The following is an 18,652-nucleotide window of genomic DNA, read 5'->3' on the forward strand; positions in this document are numbered from 1 at the left end:
AAAAAGACAAGCATGTGTGCATGTGTACTAAAAGGACATAGCTTAGTCACGCACAAATATTTGAGGGGCCCAGGATGGACAAAGATGAAAGGAAAGAGTGGGAGAGGAAGTGAGGGATAAGGAGTGATCATAGGAAAAGCAGTGAGGTGCAAGATAAAAGGAAGAATCGGGGGGTGGGAGAAGACAGGGTGGACTTGTCTCCGTCTGCATGAATATTAAAAATAAACAATAAAAAAGTGTATGAAGCCTTGCTCTCCCTCAAAACACAAATACACATATGAATAGTAATATGTTTGGAGTGTGAGCAGCAGTAAACAGATTCTTCTCCTTGAAGAGAAGCTGCTGCCTGAAGCTGCTGCCTGTCCATTTTCTATCACCGCCACCCCCCCCACACACACACACATACACACACACACACACACACACTGTCTGGAACCTCTTTTTTCTTTACTCCTTTGCCGTCTACCTTCTGAACCCATTACACCCTCATGTCAACATCACTCCCTGTCTGTCACTTTTTTCATTGCACTGACCATGTTGTATTATCAAAGCAGTATGCTATAAAATGTATTTATTCACATGCAGTCCTATTCATTTACACGCAGTCCTATTTCTTTACATGCAGTACCAAGATATCCTTCCAAATGTTTCGGAAAAGCAATTATTGATTTTTGGTGCACACTGAAGACTGGTTTTAAAGAATAATTATAACACAAAGGTTCAAATGTCAACTTGGTTTTGATGGCATTTACACCTAGGTATGGTATAAAAAAAACACAGAGCATAGCATTTCTGTCACAGATTACCCAAACCTTACATGGGCAAATTTTTCTGGTTACTTAGTGTCCTGTTATTGTTCATAAAGTAAACAGCTGTAAATGAACACTCTTGTATTTAGTAAAATGTTTTACCTTTGAAGAATATATTTCTATTGTTAAAAGGAGTAAAACAAGCAATTTTGCATCTGAGAGAGGGGGGGAAAAAAAAGGTATTACACAAGCATTGGGCATTGCCTAAACAACAATTTGAAATGTCAGGGGAAGCAACAGCTAATGACAGACGCACTGTGAGAACTGAAGAAAAAACAAAAGAATCAATTACTTCAGGAACAAGGTATCACGATCCATTTTTTGGAGAAAACGTTATAAAAAGAAAGACTGAATAAAACACAAGATATAATCCCCTCATCCCAATTAGAGGTACAAAAAAGTGGAAGGTTTTAGGCCAGCGGCTAGTATTAGCAACACTCTTCTCAACAACTTTAGAACATGCAGCACTACCTGCTCATTGGCCCTAATCTCTGCAGTGTGTTCAAGCGCCAATTCGTTGGCCCACGTGAAGCCCAGGTAAACTGATGAAGCCATTGGTTTTTGTCTGCACTAGTTCTTTGGTGTTGGCTTGGTGTGAAACAGCCCTTAGAATAGCCAAGTCAATCACCACACCTTAAGCCAACTGAAAATGTATTTTATCAGCTAAAGATTAAAGGGAGAACTCCTCAAAACAAACAACAGTAAAAGCCTGAAAGAACATCAAAAGAAAGAAATGAACATTTGTCAGTGAATCACTGACATCGCTAAATCAGTAATCTGATTCAAAAGGTGCATGTTTTCATACCATGAAATAAATCTGAAATTCTCCCTAATATCTGCCTTTTAATCTTAAAGCCAAATGTTTTCAGTGGCAACAAAAACAAAACAAAAAATAGCCTATCATTTTGAATACTTTTGGTGGGGAATCTATAAAATACAACTACAGGAAATATTTCAGAATGAAATATAGCAAGGAGACGTATTTATGCTTTATGCAGAATTGGTGTTAAAAATTAGTTTAAACAAACTACAAAAGGTAGTTAAAATGTTCAAAAACTCTTACAAGACAAAATATAAACCAATGTTTAAATTGCAAAAGAAAATATATTATTAGAATATATTAATTCAATGTGCCAAACAGAGAATGAATCCACCAGTGTTAATTAGGGGTGGGAAGATGCATTGACATATAGATTACCTGGGAAATTACCTCACATTGCTCAAATTTAGTTGTTAATAAATATAAATATAAATATTTGGTTTCTCAAATCACCGGATGTGAATTCTTCAAAACACGACTGAGATTAGCGAATAAGAAAATAAACTTGTGGAGCAGCTTCTTTCTCTCTGGGTCTGACCGAGGACAGAGCTGAGCGGTATCCCTGTCTCCAGCTGACAGGGAGCAGCTCAGGTAAAGTCCAAATTGTTCGGGTACTGGCGTAAAAATGCTCCACAAATGATCTGTAAGAGGAAATGATCCAAACACTCGTTAATCAGAAACGTGCACAAAAGTGATCGTTTCAGCTGTGCATGCAATTCTCCATCCACCATCATGTGTTTACCACAACAAGCTTGTTGCTTACTGCTAACTGCTTACTGCTATGAACACATGAGCTTACATCCACCAAAAGCTGGATGTGCTGCAATTAGTGCACTAACCGTTTAACTTAATGTGCCACCGGATCTGGTAAACACTAAGACAGTCACAGTCCTAAACCAGATAAGACACTGTAGCAGCTGTAGCTGTGAGTCCCATCAGCAGCAAACAAAGGAGGACAGGGATCAGCGATAAGGACTGATTCCATGTTCATTCTTCAGTATGTAAACTAAACTCTTCACTGAGAAAATGTAGATATTTATTTTGTATTTTTTTCTTCTTCTTCTTCTTTTTTTGTCTTTTCGGCTTATCCAGTTAGTTCAGGGTCGCCACAGCAGATCATTAGTCCGCATGTTGATCTGGCACAGTTTTACGCCAGATGAGCTTCCTCACACAATCCTCCCCAATTTCAACCGGGTTTGACACTGGCATTGCGCGGCTGGGGATAGGGATGGGCTGTTGGGGGTTCAGTGTCTTGCCCAGGGACACTTAGACACGTGGTCGAGAGAGTGGAGTGAGAACCTCCAACCCTATGGGGACGACTGTGGCGCAGGAAGGTGGAGCGGTTGTCCACCAATCTCACAGTTGTTGGTTCAATCCCCGGCTCCTCCGGTCACATGTTAAAGTGTCCTTGAGCAAGACACTGAACCCCATCTTAGTTGGTCCCGGTGAGTGTTGGCAAGCTGCGTAGCAGCTCCCCCATCGGTGTATGAGTGTGTGTGATTGTAAATGTGAATGGGTGAATAAGAAGCAGTATAAAGTGCTTTGAGTGCCAATAAGTAGAAAAGCACTATATAAGTGCAGAACATTTACCATTTACCCTATGGTCAATAGGCAGCCACTATATCAACGACGTGGTGGATGCTGCCAAAAAAACAAAGAAAAACAAAACAAACCAACTCTAAATGTTAAACATAGCCATCAATTTTCACAGCTAATGACACATGCATGTGATCTTTGCTCCGTTTTGACTGCTCCACTTGCTTTTAGACATATAGTAAATGGTCTGTTTATGTAGTGCTTTTATCCAAAGTGCTTTACAATATTGTTTCTCTTTCACCCATTTACACCCATACTCACAGCGATGATAGCGGCTGCCCTGCATGTTCAGTGTTCTGCCCAAGGACACTTTAGCCCCTTTCAGACATGCACTGAAATTTGACATTCTCCTGACTTTATCCTTCAACCCCCTTAGTGCAATGTCCATATTATATGGTTGAGCTCTTGCATGCAGCACACTGCTCTGTCATAAGTGGGCATGTTGATGAAGTTTCTATCACTCGACTGCTGTTGTAGTCGAGTGAAAAAAAGCTTTTTTATTAGATGCATGGCTCCAATGTACTGTAAATAAAACACTGTTTCCCACAGCTTAAGTTTTATATAATGTTGAGCCTCTTATGCGCTCTGTTTGCATGGAAATCAAGCAGAATTTTACACGAGGATCGTTCTTAGTCGGTCGACCCCCCACTGTGTGTTAAATGTCTGTAACGCCACCCCAAACACTGTCCAAGGCTGAATTCTCCTAATATTGTCAGGACTTCATACGTCAATGGTTTAGTCCATATACTGCAATTAAACAACTTGTTACTGGAGTGGATGAGGCACCCACGTCATCAAAGACTATTACTATGAATAAAAAAAAACAAAACACAACAACAATCTGTAATATACACTAATCAACCACAACAACGAGACCACCTAATGACCACCTGACATAGGTCTTTGGTTATGCAGCCCCACACAGAGAAAGCTGTATTCTGACACTTGTCATTCAAGACCAGATTATAATTTTTTCCCATGCTGACCCTTTTCTAATACAACAATGCGACTGATTTTTGAACTTTCGTATAAGTATGAAAAATAAGTATATTGGTATAATGGTAAAATATATGTGGGTGAATTACTATAGTTGAAATATGCAAACTAAACAGAAATGACATACATACACACAGACCAAACACCACATTTTCAACTGGTGAGTTGATTTAAAAGTAATACTGTTTCTTTGTCTCACCCTATTTGTGCCAATTACATAATTCAGCAGGAATCTGAGCTCAGCCGCAGCTGCCTTTCTGCATCAATATCCAAGCACGAGGGGGAGGAAGTGTAAAAGTTCAGCTCAAAGCACCCAAACAGACTGCGTGTGTGTGCGTGCGCGTGTATGTATGCGTGCACGTGCAACTTTTTGCAGGCAGCCTGTCCCCCTGGGCTCGTTCTGGAGAGAGCTGTGTATCTCCAGTTGTCCGTCCCTTGTCTTTCTCGACCTTCACCATTAGCTCAAACCACCAAGAGTTTTATTCTGTGTGTGTGTGTGTGTGTGCATGCAGCCCACCAGACAGTACACATATGGTTGATGGGATCCACACATGGCCAGTGTCTATCAGCAGTAAGAGGAGAGGAGGTATGGATAAATGGAGGCTTTTCAGCTCTGAAACAGAAGTCTCATTCACTGGATATGGACCGACTGACTGACTGCCAGAACGCCCAAACCGGCCACAGAAAAAGAGGCTGACACAGTGATCCTGATTCTTTTGAGGTTCAGCCTGAGTTTATTTGCAACATAATAAAGATGAATAATGAGGAAAAGGAGACATTCAAACTGTGATACAAACAGCTCCAAGGCTCTTATTAAATGTCTCTATGATCCAAATGAGCAAATAATATTGGGACTGTAAGCAGAGAAGGGAACGTGTCATTACAGACTGGTGTATTGCATAATATCAGAACTCAGCAAACTGAATAATACTACAGAAAAAGAACATTTTCATAAATATTTACTTAATTATAATAATAAAGACTACATGATGTCTCAAAAAGTGTTGAAGTGTTACTTTACTGTACACAGTAACGTTAACAGTGTGATCATATGGTATTTTCTAATTTAAACTAAAAGCTAAGAGATCACCAAAACTTATAGAGTCCATTCAGAGTGGAACATCATGGCAATCCATCGAGTCAACAAGAATATCTGACCAACCATAATTTCTCTTTCACAAGTTAAAAAAAAGCATCTGAAGAAGTTTGAGTACAAGGTGTACTTCATTAGTTAAGTCTGCTCCTTGATTGACATACAATTGCTTTCAGTCTTTGGCACTCAAAACGCTTTACACTGCTTTGACTTTTGACCGGGGGAGCTGGGGATTGAACCAACATCTGCAAGATTGGTGGACAACTGCTCTACCTTCCTGCGCCACACAATTTCATTTCATGAGATGCAAGTACAAGAAGAAGTGCAGAAAGGGGGAGAGTTTGCTGAGCGTTTGGAAGCTCGTCCCACCATTGTGGGATCATTGGGCTTAAGAGTTTTGCTTGGTGTCTTCTGTGCAGTGGTGGGACCACCAGACGCCGTTCGTTGGAAGACCGCAGCAGATGGGAAGGATTGCAGACCTAAATGAGGGAGTTGAGGTAAGCAGGAGCTGTTGAGTTGATCACCCTATGGGCGAGAGACAGAGCTTTGAACCTGATGCGAGCAGCTACAGGAAGCCAGTGTTGAGATCTGAAGAGTGGTGTGAGATGAGTCCTTTTTGGCTTATTAAAAAAAGAGGTGTGCTGACGCTGTTTGGATCATCTGCAAGGGTTTTATTGTGAATACCGGTAACCCCATTAACAAAGCCTTGCAGTAATCAAGACGAGATATGACCAGCGCCTGTACAGTTGGGTTGTATAGTCCGTGAGGCAGGGTCAGACCTTTCTGATGTTGTAGAGGGCAAATCTGCTGCCCTAGAGACTAAGGAGATATGGCCCTTAAAGCTCAGTTGGTCGTCGATGATGACCCCCAGATTTCTGACCAACTTAGTGGGGACAATCACTGTAGATCCGATGTTGATGCCGATGTCATGTTGCGTTGAAGGTTTAGCTGGAAAGACAAGGACTTCGGTCTTATAAAGGTTGAGCTGAAGATGTCTCTCTCTCATCCAGGCAGAGATCTCTGTGAGACAAGCAGAAATGCATGATGAGACAGTGGTTTCTTCCAGTGGAAAGGACAGGAAGAGCTGTGTGTCATCAGCACAGCAGTGATAGAAAAAGCCATATGAGCAGATGATAGAACCTGGGGATGTAGTACAGACAGAAAAGAGAAGAGGATCAAGAACTAAAACTTGTGGCACACTGGTAGAGAGGCTTTGAGAGTGAGAAACATGCCCCCGCCAGGATACCTTGAAGGTTCGTCCAGATAGATAAGACTGAAGCCAGGCTAGAGCTGATCCAGAGATGCCAAAGACAGAGAGAATGGGCAAGAGGATGTGATGGTTCACAGTGTCAAAGGCTGCAGATAAGTCAAGTAGGATCAAGACAGAAGCCTGAACTGCAGCTTTTGCCGCTTGGTGAGATTCCATGACAGTCAGGCGTGCCAATTCTGTGGAGTGACCCCTCTTGAAGCCAGAGTGGTTGAGACAAAGGAAGTTGTTCTTGGAAAGAAAGCCACGGATTAGAAGGTAAAAAGTCTCTACAGACAGAAACTGTATGCTAGCACCATCCTTTAGCTACTCCTTATTAACAAAACCAGCTGTGGTCAATTATTTAACTTACAGATAATTCACTATTTGCAACAATGAAGACACGTTTAATCAATCTCTAAAATTCTTGAAATATTATCCAATTGTCCAACCTACAAGCTGTACTGTCCCTGCTTTACCATGTACAGTGTATTGGAATACAAACAAAAGACATCAATGTAATGTTTCTACCACAAAACACACTTGGAGAATAGCTAAAACACGAGGACAACAGACAAAACAAATCACAGTGACAAAGGGTATTGCATTCAGATCTACTGCACGTGCTGAAAGAATCAAGGTAAGCTGCATAAAATAAGCCTAGTTGGAGGTAAAAAAAATGTTTGTTTAAAATCATAAAGTTGTTAAGGTATGCTTGCCTTATTGTATGACATACCGTTTGCATTACTCAGAATGGTTTATTCTCACAAACACTAAGTATATATAGCATAACATATTTGGATTCAGATTGCCAAAACAGACCTATGTATAAAAAAAAATAAAATAAAAAAAATTCTTTGTAATGAAGTAAATGAAAAGAGGATTCTAAAAGTCAACCAATAATGTTGAAAAAGTTGAATATATTGTATAAAAAGCAACCAGTAAGGTGTGTTGATGGTAAGTGCAATGCTTTAACTTCAATGGAAACATTAATCTTTATGAATGGCTACTAAGTGCTTTAGTTCAGATAAAGATTCTTTCTTTATCTGAACTTTCTCTGTAGACTTAGAGAGCTGAAGTTTGCTTCGATTTAGAAACTCTCAAACACAAAACCTGACCTGTTTCTTCTGGAAAATTTTAATTCAGACATTGTGACTGGGCATGCAGGGAAGGAGTTCATTTCAGAAAGCGAGCATGAGCTAAATTTGTGGAACATTATCTGGGCGAGAAGTGTGTTTCTTTCTGCACAAAACTACTTGCCTTTGTGTGTCTTTGCCAATCTCATTCCTTATCACAATAAAAGAAATGGACTCCATGTGGTCTTGATGACAAAGCGTGTTTATATTCAGCTACAGACTTGGAGTCATCAAGCTGTGTGTAAGTGTGTATAGGCAAGTTTCCATCCAATTCACTCCTAATAATTTCTGTGTACCAGCACCTAATGGAAACTGGAAAGGATTCTAAAATAGTCCCAATTTTACTAGTTGGTAGTTTAAAGGCAGCAGGAATTTATGTCCATTTTTTTACCAGCTAATTGATGAACAATTGTGGCAGCAGAGTAATACTGTATCAGTTGTGGCTGTTTCATAAATTTAACAGTAACAAGTAATCTAAGACTAAATGATAGCATCTTCATCAGGTATCTAAAGAAGGTAGGTAATCAGATATAAACCTTCAAACCTGAGCTCCAAGAGACTGAAAGGTTAGAATTCAATAATATTCAGGTATGCACGACCTCGTTTAGCTGTTTTTCATGCAAAAATGCTTTTTAATAAGACATTTTCTTCCCAAATAGTACAGTCCTCAACATTTTGTGTTATAATGGCAGTAAACTTAATACACAATGTTACACCTCTTACTTCAATGTATTATTTTATGTTCTTTGTTGCATCTCAGTGTTCCTGCTTCCATAGCACCAAGTATCATTTGTAGACGTTTGAATTTCTATTTCTATTGCTTTAAATCCACATCTTGGTAGAATAATCAAGCATGCAAGTTGTTCCTCTGTGAGCCTGAGGCCAGTATGTGTATCCATTACATCTTTCTTTGTATCAATCCAAAGAGAATCTTTAGCTGCGTTTCAATTCAAGGAAAAACTGAAATAAGAAAGTCTGGTCTAAAAACGATTCCCTATTGGATTCACCAGCTTTTCCCTGTTGGATGCAGCCAGCTGAGTGGTTAGCTGAGCTACCAGCAAGTTAGCTAACATCCCTAATGCCTATTAGGGACCTATTGTTAATCCCCAACAATATGTTTAAGAAAAACTTAAGGCCAATTGGTTCAGATTAACATATATAATGTTGCAGTCATGATGCTCTGTATGCTGGTGCACAAAGAATCTTGGATAGGTTGGGCAGCAAAGGATCCACCTAATTGACTGGACAAAGGAGGCCGCATTTAAGGGAGCTTTCAAAACAGATCAGTCTTGTTACAGTGCTGTGAAGTAATTTATCCTCAAAGCTGCCTTTAAATATTTAAATCAATACATTCTTAGCTTATATAAACACAGTAAACTATACCTTAATAGATACCTCAAGCAGGGATTCGAATGAATTTCACAAGTGAAATTATAATCTTTCTCTGTGATTTTTAAAATGCTTTTGAACCCAAAACTTGGCAAATTTGATTTGTATCACTGCTCTCTACTCTCTTTTCCCATCACATCTAGTCCAAGTGTTTCTGCCAGTTTTGGCAGTTTTACTGTCATACTTTGAGATGAGCAGGGAAATCAAACCATTCCTACACTGGCCTGGAGAGTTTGAGACCTTATTTCTGACTCCTTCACGCTTCTTGCTCTCACTTTCTTTCCTGTCTTGTCATCTTGCTTCCCCTGCTCCCAGCTTGCTTTCTCTTCCCTTCCTCTGAGCCTCGCCTTTGCTCTCTTGTCTCTCTCTGTCTCTCTGTACACTGATTCAGGGAAGTGAGCTGGCAGGAGGCCTGTCCTGCTACAACCCCTGCTGCTTTCTATTCATCTTTCCCTCAGTTCCCCCCTCTCTGCCTGGCTCCCTTTTCCTTTTATCCTCCTCCACCGAATCTCTCTTTCTTCGCTCCAGACGTTCAACATGCTGCAAATACTTCTCTGCTCCATTCATCTCCCACCATCCTCTTTCTGCTTCTCTAATTCACTACAGCACTCGTGCAGTAAACATCTAAGCCCTTTATCATCTCACCTGTTGGAGGAGAGAATATGAATATTAATCTGTTCTGCTTCCTTGGCAGCTTTTTTGCATAGTTTCCAATACTTGCATAACTTGACTCACTACTTCCAGAAGACTGTAGCACAGGAAGGTAAAGCGGTCCTCTACTGATCCTTGAGTTCCAGTTGTTGGTTCAATCCCTGACTCCTCCGGTCACATGTCAAAGTGTCCTTAAGCAAGATATTAAACCCCAACTTAGCTGCTCCCGGTGAGTGTTGGCCAGCTCCCCCATCGGCGGGTGTGTGATTGTGAGTGCGAATGGGTGAATAAGAAGCAGTGTAAAGTGCTTGAGTGCCAATAGGTAGAAAAAGTGCCATATAAGTGCAGACCACTCACTTTTCAGTCAGATAAATTAAAATGTTGTCGTTTGGGAACCACGTAAGAGGTAGAGCACTGTTTGATATGTAAACAGTAAATGATATGTGCAAGCTGAAAAAAGCTGACATACTGAAAATGAAAACAAAGGACAGACAATATCCATTTCTACAGGGTGAACACCTGCTACAGTAAGAGGATAGGAAAGGCAAACTGTTCTTTATACGTTTAAGAAAGACTAGTAAAAGTCTTCTTCCATAAACCACATTGTGTCAGAAGTTAGTTTTTTGTTCCTTTTGCTCAGATTTAGTTTCTTTCATTTTGTTTGTATGTGTCCCTGCAGTTCTACTCCCACCAGCTGATGCTTCCCACCAGTCTGTTCGACCTCAGTCTGCCTCAAGCCCCTCTTAGTTTTCCACTCCTCAGCTGACACTGGTCATCACACCTGATTCACATCATTCATCCATTCTTGTTTATAAGGATTTCGATTTCTATTGTTTGTTGCTAGTGTGTCTCCCTGTTCTCGTTTGTTTCCCGACCGCCAGCTTTACTGGTACTCTAGTCCGTTAGTTTAGCCGCAAAGTTTGGGTAGTTAGTTTGTTATCAGTGTGTTAGTTTAGTCACTTAGTTTTGGTTAGTAAGTTTCTGTCATCTTATGTATATTGTGTCCTTTTGTCTGAAATAATTCATTACTTCCTAGGGAGCGTTTTCTGTTTATTTTATTTCCTATACCTGTGTGCTGTAAATTTCTATTATTGTTAATAAATCTGCAAGAAGTCTGTGTGTGTGTGTGTGTGTGTGTGTGTGTGTGTGTGTGTGTGTGTGTGTGTGTGTGTGTGTGTGTGTGTGTGTGTGTGTGATTCTTACACTGTGGGCCTGCAGTGCTTCACAGAGATGGTCCTACAACATCAGGAATAGGACAAATTCAGCAGTTCAAACAGACTCCAAACTCACTGCTTTGTATGTCTGTATCCCACAGAAGTATGTTTCTGTGTTCAGAAAAACAGAGTAATACAGTGACATGCAAATGTAACTGTTACAGGACTCCACTAATCCAGAGAGACACTATCCACAAATAGCAAAGACTTGAAACAATTGTGAACCTTCCCAGAATCTTGTATCATGTGACAACTCATCCAAGAAGTCACTAAAGATCCAATGAAATCATCCAAGGACTTGCAGGCCTTTCACACCTAAATAAAGATCAGTTTTCATGACTGCATTATCTGTAAAACATGGGATCATGGGAAAGTGGTGACGTGTAAATCACTGCTGACTGCTGGCTTTGTGAGCTCTGTCAGCTGATCAGTCTGTGAGTTAAAGCTCAGCTCATCTTAGTTATGCAGCAAGACCATTACTCGTAAACATCAAGTTCAGACTGACTTCCTACCCACTACTGTTAGATTTTATTTAAAATACTAATAAACCCAAGTAGCTACAACTCAAAAGCGTCTCCTTTTTCCTAATGAACCTGCCTAAATTCAAACCAATCAGGAGGTTCACAAAACAAAAATTAAAACAGAAATATCTGATCAGATATAAGCAAAACTTTTACAGGAATGAGTGTGCACACCGGACCCCATCACTCCAAGTAAGAAGCCTATTTATAGGGCATCCATTCCAACCACTATCTTCACCTTTCCTGTTTAGGGTCTTACTGGGGCTGGAGCCGATTCTAAAAATTATTTTTTAAAAAGAGTAAAAAAACATTTTTTTTCAAATCAACATATTTAATGTAAATTCAGCCAGGAGAAATTTTTCTTCATTAGAAATAATGTAAAATTTCTTTTTATTACTCATCACTGGATGTAAACTGTTTTTATACACTCCTTGACCATTTATGTTACTTCTGATATAGAAAGACAAATTACATGTGCATTTTTATTATGTCAGGTTTAGAATTAGGTTTGCATCCCCTTACATGCCATTTCAGTGTAAACTTTGGCACCCAACAGTCGAAGTGTGTCAACTTGAACAGATTTAAGCTTTGAAAAACCCAGGAAAGAGAGGTTCTTAAACTCTAATACAGTTCCTCACACTGAGAGACAAACTGTTGAATAGGAATAAGGTAATGGTGCTTTCATAATGGGAAGTTGCACCCCATGATACTTAACTGGGACAAAACCAGCAACCACTGCAGGAATGTCCCGTGTTTAGGCTCTGAATAAATTACGATTCAAACTGAGGATAAATTCAGACCCTTACTGCTTCCCCATTTGGCTTTCTTGCACTACGTTGCATTTTAAATGAAAAAAAATAATAATAATGGTAATCAAATTAATAAAAAAACAGCAAGGGCATCACAAGTAATGAATTTACTCTGGCATCATTCTACGGTGCAAGTCAGCCAACCACATAGGCTACAAGGTCCATTGTGAATGTAATTATGGTCTAGTGAATTACAGGGGGTTTTCTAGTAATTCCCACCAACTCAAGCTGAACGGAACCTAATGTTCTTCTTTAATTTATTTACTCCAGTAATGTCCATTATGGTAGGTACTGTGTAACACAAGTTAAAAAAAAAAGAAAGAAAAAAAAAGAAAAGCAGTCATTTTCTAAGCTAAGATTTCTGTTTGACGTGGTGGCATCGCTTTGTTAATGAGGTCTCCCTGATTCAGTCAGCTGCACATTATTATGCCCATGTGCTGTCGAATAAAGCCAATCAGAAACCTGATTATGCATATACATTGGTGCATTTACTAGAACTAACAAGATTACAGTCGCCTTTCTCGGGAAAGCGGATTTCTTAAGTGTCATGTAAATTGGAAAGGTTTCTGAAATCAGGGTAGAGCATAAGGGAAAGATTGTCTGAGATTACAGATTTGCTTTGATTTCTTTCTTTGGAGTTATTTTTACGAGAATTTATCCTTTACCTCACATATAAACAAATCTCTAGAACAGCCTTCTTCCACCTACGGAACATTGCCAAAATTAGGAGCATCCTGTCTCAAAGTGATGCCGAAAAACTGGTCCATGCATTTGTTACCTCTAGGTTGGACTACTGTAATTCCCTACTTTCAGGATGCCCCAGTAAGTAAAGAGCCTGCAATTAATCCAAAATGCTGCAGCGAGAGTGCTGACTGGAACTAGCAAGAGAGATCATGTTTCACCTTCACTAGCTTCTCTCCATTGGCTTCCCATTAAATCTAGAATAGAATTTAAAACCCTGCTTCTTACATATAAAGCTCTGAATGTTCAGGCTCCATCATATATAGAAGACCTCATAGCACCATATCATCCCAGTAGACCACTTTGATCTCAGAATGCAGGCCTACTTGTGGTTCCCAGAATATCCAAAGGTAGTATGGGAGGCAGAGCCTTTAGCTATCAAGCTCCTCTCCTGTGGAACCAGCTCCCAGTTCAGATTCGGGAAGCAGACACCCTCTCTACTTTTAAGTCTAGGCTTAAAACCTTCCTCTTTGACAGAGCTTATAGTTAGTTATAGTTATGCTGCTATAGGCTAAGACTGCTGGGGGACCTACCTCCCGATGAACTGAGCTCCTTTCCTCCTCTTGACCGTCTCTCCTCTCCTCTCACCCCGCAATTGTCACCACTGTATGTCATTAACTGTGTGTGTTTTCTCCCGTAGTTGTCTGTGTCCTTCTCTGTCCCCCTCTCTCTGTTCCTTTCTGCAGGTGTCCCTGGCTTTGAAGCTGTGTGGGACTTCCAGCGTGCAGCTACTGGTCCTACCAACCTGCCCGATGTTTTGCTGTTGCTTTTTGTTGCTCTGTTCTTTTTTGTTGCTTTGTTCTTTTCTCTCTTCACTTTTCACTCACCCCAACCAGTCAAAGCAGATGGCCGTCCACCCCGAGCCTGGTTCTGCTGGAGGTTTCCTCCATTAAAGGGAGTTTTTCCCTCTCCACTGTTGCCTATGGCCTTCTCCAGGGGGAATAGTTAGGTTCTCTCTATACATCTTTATAATCTTGACTTTATTCTGTAAAGTGCCCTGAGATGACTTTGTTGTGAATTGGCGTTATATAAATAAAGTTGAATTGAATTGAATTTAACTTGCCATGGACTGCATTTACATGCACTTAAAAAACCTGATCACTTCCTCATTATGAATGGTCTGCACCTATATAAGCGCTTTACACTGCTTCTAACTCATTCGCACTCACAATCCTAATCCCACATTCATACGCCATTGGCATATTAGTGTGTAGCTATGCAGCTGGCGAACGCTCACCGGGAGCAACTAAGTTGGGGTTTATTGTCCTGCTCAAGGACACTTCGACATTTGACCGGAGGAGTCAGGGAATGAACCAAAAACTGTGAGATTGGTGGACAACCGCTCTATCTTCCTGCGCCACAGTCGCCACTTATCAGAGCAATAATAACGAGGAACTTTTCGGGTGTGTGTACTCACAGCTTCGGTGTGAACAGGATGCACAACGAAGAGGAGTGCTGTGACGAAGGCCAGGCGTGAGTCTTCAAACACACAGGATTCACACGTGTACATGAGCAAGCAGGTTACTACACAGTGCAAACAGATGTTGACCATGTGGAAATGCAGAGGTGTCATCCCGCCCAACATAATGTTCAATCTGAAAAGAGAGAAAGAAATATAAAGAAATAAATATAGTGACCTGAGACAGGAATTACCTTTTTGTTATAGCCCTTTGTGTGAGTGGTTTGCTTATGTGCAAATGATAGTAGAAATGCTTAGAATTTATAAAGCAATAACAAAAACAAGTTTATAGACTGAGTCAGTGTTACCAATTTCCCCATACAAGCGTACTATATGGGGACAAAAAGAGTGAACCTTAAACACTCAACAATACAACACTGGATATTCCATCTGTAAATCAGCAAAGTAAATAACGTTTTACATTTCCTTACTAATCCTGTCATGTCTTAATAATGTCATAATCCTAAAGAGAATCCTAATCCATTTTCCATAGTGCTATAAATTTAAAATAAAATGAGAGAGTGTCTGATTTTCAACACCAAATCACACCCTGTTTAAGATCATCCAGTAGCTAATCCCTCAGTGAGGAATAACAGTGAGATATGCAATTTTCATCCAGTTCATCATAATTGGAATTACACGGTGACAATTCCCTCTCCACCCAGCATAATATCAACCACCTGATAAATGCAAACATAAAAAGAGGGAAATATTACAGTGGTTAAGGTTCCGGCTGTTATTTCACAATAATAGATCTGCCTTTACCAAAAAACAAATGTGTGGATCCATTCTTTCAAGGGCTGAACAATTTGAGGAAAATGTGTAATTGTAATTAAATCATTTCTTTCTCAGTGAAACTGTGGTCTGACAAGAATCAAAATCTTTATTAAAAAAAACTATTTTGGCAGGGTATTCTGGATTGCAGTACTTGAGAGCTTCAAATGCAACGTTTAGAGATACATAGGTGCACACAACAAAAAACAGTAGATGTTAGGATATATGCACACTATATGGATGTAAAGAAGTAGAAAGGAAAAGAGTACTGTTATATAGGTAAATAGCTGACACATAAATACGTGAGGAAAGAGAGTCAGGAAATACCCAAACGCGTAAACTAGAAAACAGAAATAAGTGTGTAAAAGTGCAGGCAGTGATGGAATAAATTTTGAATGGGTAATGCAATAAGTTTATTTATATACATCAAGACAATTGTCTATTATGTGTGTATGAACACATTACATTATTACTACAGTACATAAAATCTGCTCAAATTGATATTTGACAATATAGTGCATAATAGTGTCCAATTTAAGTTATATAAAGTTAAAGTTATATAGGTAGTAGGTAAAGACTTTGTTTTAGCATTATTATTGCAAATTGACTGAAGCAAGAAACTCAACTTGCATCTGGTTGTTTGGGTGTACAGTGTTCTCTCGTCCCTACTAAAAAGTCGGAAATGTTTCATGTCCAGAGGGTAATCTCCTTCGAGCTATGATGCACATTTTTTTTGAGGTCCTGACTATCCATTGTAGTTTCTCCTTGTTTTATTTAGCGTCCGAACTAATCCAGACAGTAATAAATGAACTCGAATATGCAAAATATTCGATGACTTCAATATAGGGGTGGGTAAGAATTTCTTGGGGTAGCTGCTACAGGAAGTACATCTTCTGCTGTTTCTCTTTTGAGGATTGTGTTAAAGTTGGATTCCCATTTTAGGCCCTAGGAGATTGTCCCAGAGGCCTGATCAGAATCTATAAGCAACACAGTACTTTCAACTTCGGTGAGTGGGTCACCAACCTCCTTGCAGACTTGTCCACATTTCTCTAGCTCTGTTTGATAAAGTCTTACAAACAAAAGACTTGCAGGTGTGCATGCACTGTCAGCAGAAATCAATATAGCTGTACAAGACCCATTCTTGTCCACAATGGTTCTGTGACACTGTACGTAAACATCATACAGCATGTGTGCTGGAGCTTTTAATCTTATGTCCTTTTGGTCTTTATGAATACTTTCATTATCTTATTATCATTGTATTCTGGAAGGAGGCAGAAAAGGAAGGGATTTGGTCAAGTGCAACCTAGAAGGAGGTTACACAGTTTTCTGCAAGAATTATGCAGGAAGCCATGTTGGTCCATGAACCATCTTGTTATAGTCCTGAGCACAAACTTTGGAGATTTTAGTTTTCAACTGTAAGGAGGACACTGACAAAATAACAAAATACAGCTTTAATAAAGAGTTAGAACAAGATGACAAAGATCAGAATTACTTTTTTCATCTTTTGACACATGACAGTCCACCGGATTTCTCAGAGCACAACAAACCAAATGGAGAGAGCTTGGTGAAACATGGAATCACAGCTTCTTATCTCCAATTATAATTTGTTCTAATGGGGTCCTCTGAGAGTCCTCTTCCACTTCATTATGTGATGATGGTGACTGTGGCCTCCACAATCTGCCTTTTATTTAAAATTCATTGAGGATGACTAAAAAAAGCTGCCTGAGCTTGCAGAGTGAGCATTAACCCTAACCATTATCTCGCTCTGACCTTAGATCTGGCCGCTGATCTGGCCTTGTAGCTGATGCTGAGTATGGAAGAAGGAAAGGGCCATGAGATGGATTTCTCAGGGAGACCAGACAGGGTCTCAAACTTCAGATGAATTAAAATTTCTCATTTGCCTAATGTGCTTATACAGAGAGACTCCTAATAAGGAAGTAGGGTGGGTTCAGTGTCCGATTCAAGGACATTTTGACAGGCAGTGTGACTGCAGATAGACACACATTTCAAACATAGATAGCCATGAGCCAGGACTTGAATGATAAGGCTTAACTTATGTTTTAAGTTTGTTGGTATCACTCAGATCCTATCTAATTCCTTTAATATTAGGTATTTGCTGTTGCCAATTCTGATCTGAAACTCATATTTAACCATTCGACAGAATTTTTTAGGAAAAATAAGCTATACAGCATAATCAAACACACCTCATCTTTGTTGAGATACTTGGTTCAAATACTGGAGTTGCAGGTACAAAAAATTAAAGTTTATACTTACGATATGAATGAAAGACTCACTGTGAGAATGTGACTCTGTAAGTGATAGGACTGCATTCTCTAAGGTCAAGGTAAGGATGCTTCCCTAATATGAGAAGTCCCATATGCAATTCAAACAGAGGGCAGGTGAGTATGACCTCACAATTTAGTGATTGTATATATGTAATTTTGCTTGCAGCACCTTGGTTTTACTAAACATCCGAAATTAGTCCATCCTGCTCTCATTTGTGTAAAACCCTTATCAGACATTGAATACATAACATTGGCTTCATCAATCTGTTACAGCTTTTTATCTTTCAGTGAATCTTCTATGATGCAGTCAAAACAAATAAGAACACTCCAACATGTAATGGCAATCAGCCATTACATGTTCTGTGGCCATGTAAATGTTTCTGTTCCAACATCATCCATTTCCAAGATGCATGGAGAAGAGAATAACAGTCAGAAGGTTAAACAGAAACTGTATTGTGAAACCACTTTGTGACTTGTTTGAATATCTGGCATCTGGGCCTGCTCATGTTTAGCCTGCCATCCATCGCTGGATGGATGGATTAAATTTTGGATGTATGGATTAAAGGCCACAAAATGTGTGAAGTAGGAACTAGTCTATAGAAATAAAATTGTATTTCCTCGATGGATTGATGGATGTCGTGGAAATTAAGACAGCAGCACCAAGCAGGAGTGATAGCCTGGTGACTTTTTGTCTTTTACTCTGATATATTCTCCTATGCTGGAGACTGGGCCATGACCCAAATTGGTTGGCAATTATTCCAGAGAATATTGAATCAGCAGTTAACAGCTATGGTGGTTTGCGTTACCAAATCCCTGCTAAGTAAAATGGGCTGAATGAAATGTGGCAGGCAAGAGGGCAAGACTACTAAAAACATGGTGAAGCGCTTTAGATAAGCTGTGAATATGATCAAGAAAGAACTCTTACTAAAATAAAATGACATAATTAAATGTCCTGGTTGGCAGAATTATAGTTTGACTTTGACTCAATCCTTGAACTTCAGGTAATAACTTTTTTCTAAAATAGATAAACAGCATTTGGGGATTGGCTCTCTCATATTATCTGAGTCAGCTTCTCTTTGAATCAAGCAGCATCATCCATCACACTTCCCCTTC

General features: G+C 39.7%; 1 protein-coding gene across 5 annotated transcripts in view; it reads right to left on the reverse strand.

Annotated features, from left to right (window-relative positions):
• Positions 1–18,652, reverse strand: part of tmtc1 (transmembrane O-mannosyltransferase targeting cadherins 1) — a 125,614-nt gene that overhangs the window by 98,057 nt on the left and 8,905 nt on the right. For 3 of the 5 annotated variants that reach the window (XM_067495725.1, XM_067495723.1, XM_067495721.1), the window contains exons 2-3: positions 14,439–14,616; positions 10,940–10,972 (exon numbers count right to left, since the gene is read on the reverse strand). In XM_067495725.1, the coding sequence (XP_067351826.1) occupies positions 10,940–10,972; positions 14,439–14,616 (211 nt within the window). The remainder of the gene's footprint in view (positions 1–10,939; positions 10,973–14,438; positions 14,617–18,652) is intronic. The other 2 variants (XM_067495724.1, XM_067495722.1) reach the window with 1 other exon arrangement.

This window comes from Channa argus, unplaced genomic scaffold (assembly GCF_033026475.1).
Source record: "Channa argus isolate prfri unplaced genomic scaffold, Channa argus male v1.0 Contig038, whole genome shotgun sequence".
In the NCBI taxonomy this organism is placed as follows: domain Eukaryota; kingdom Metazoa; phylum Chordata; class Actinopteri; order Anabantiformes; family Channidae; genus Channa; species Channa argus.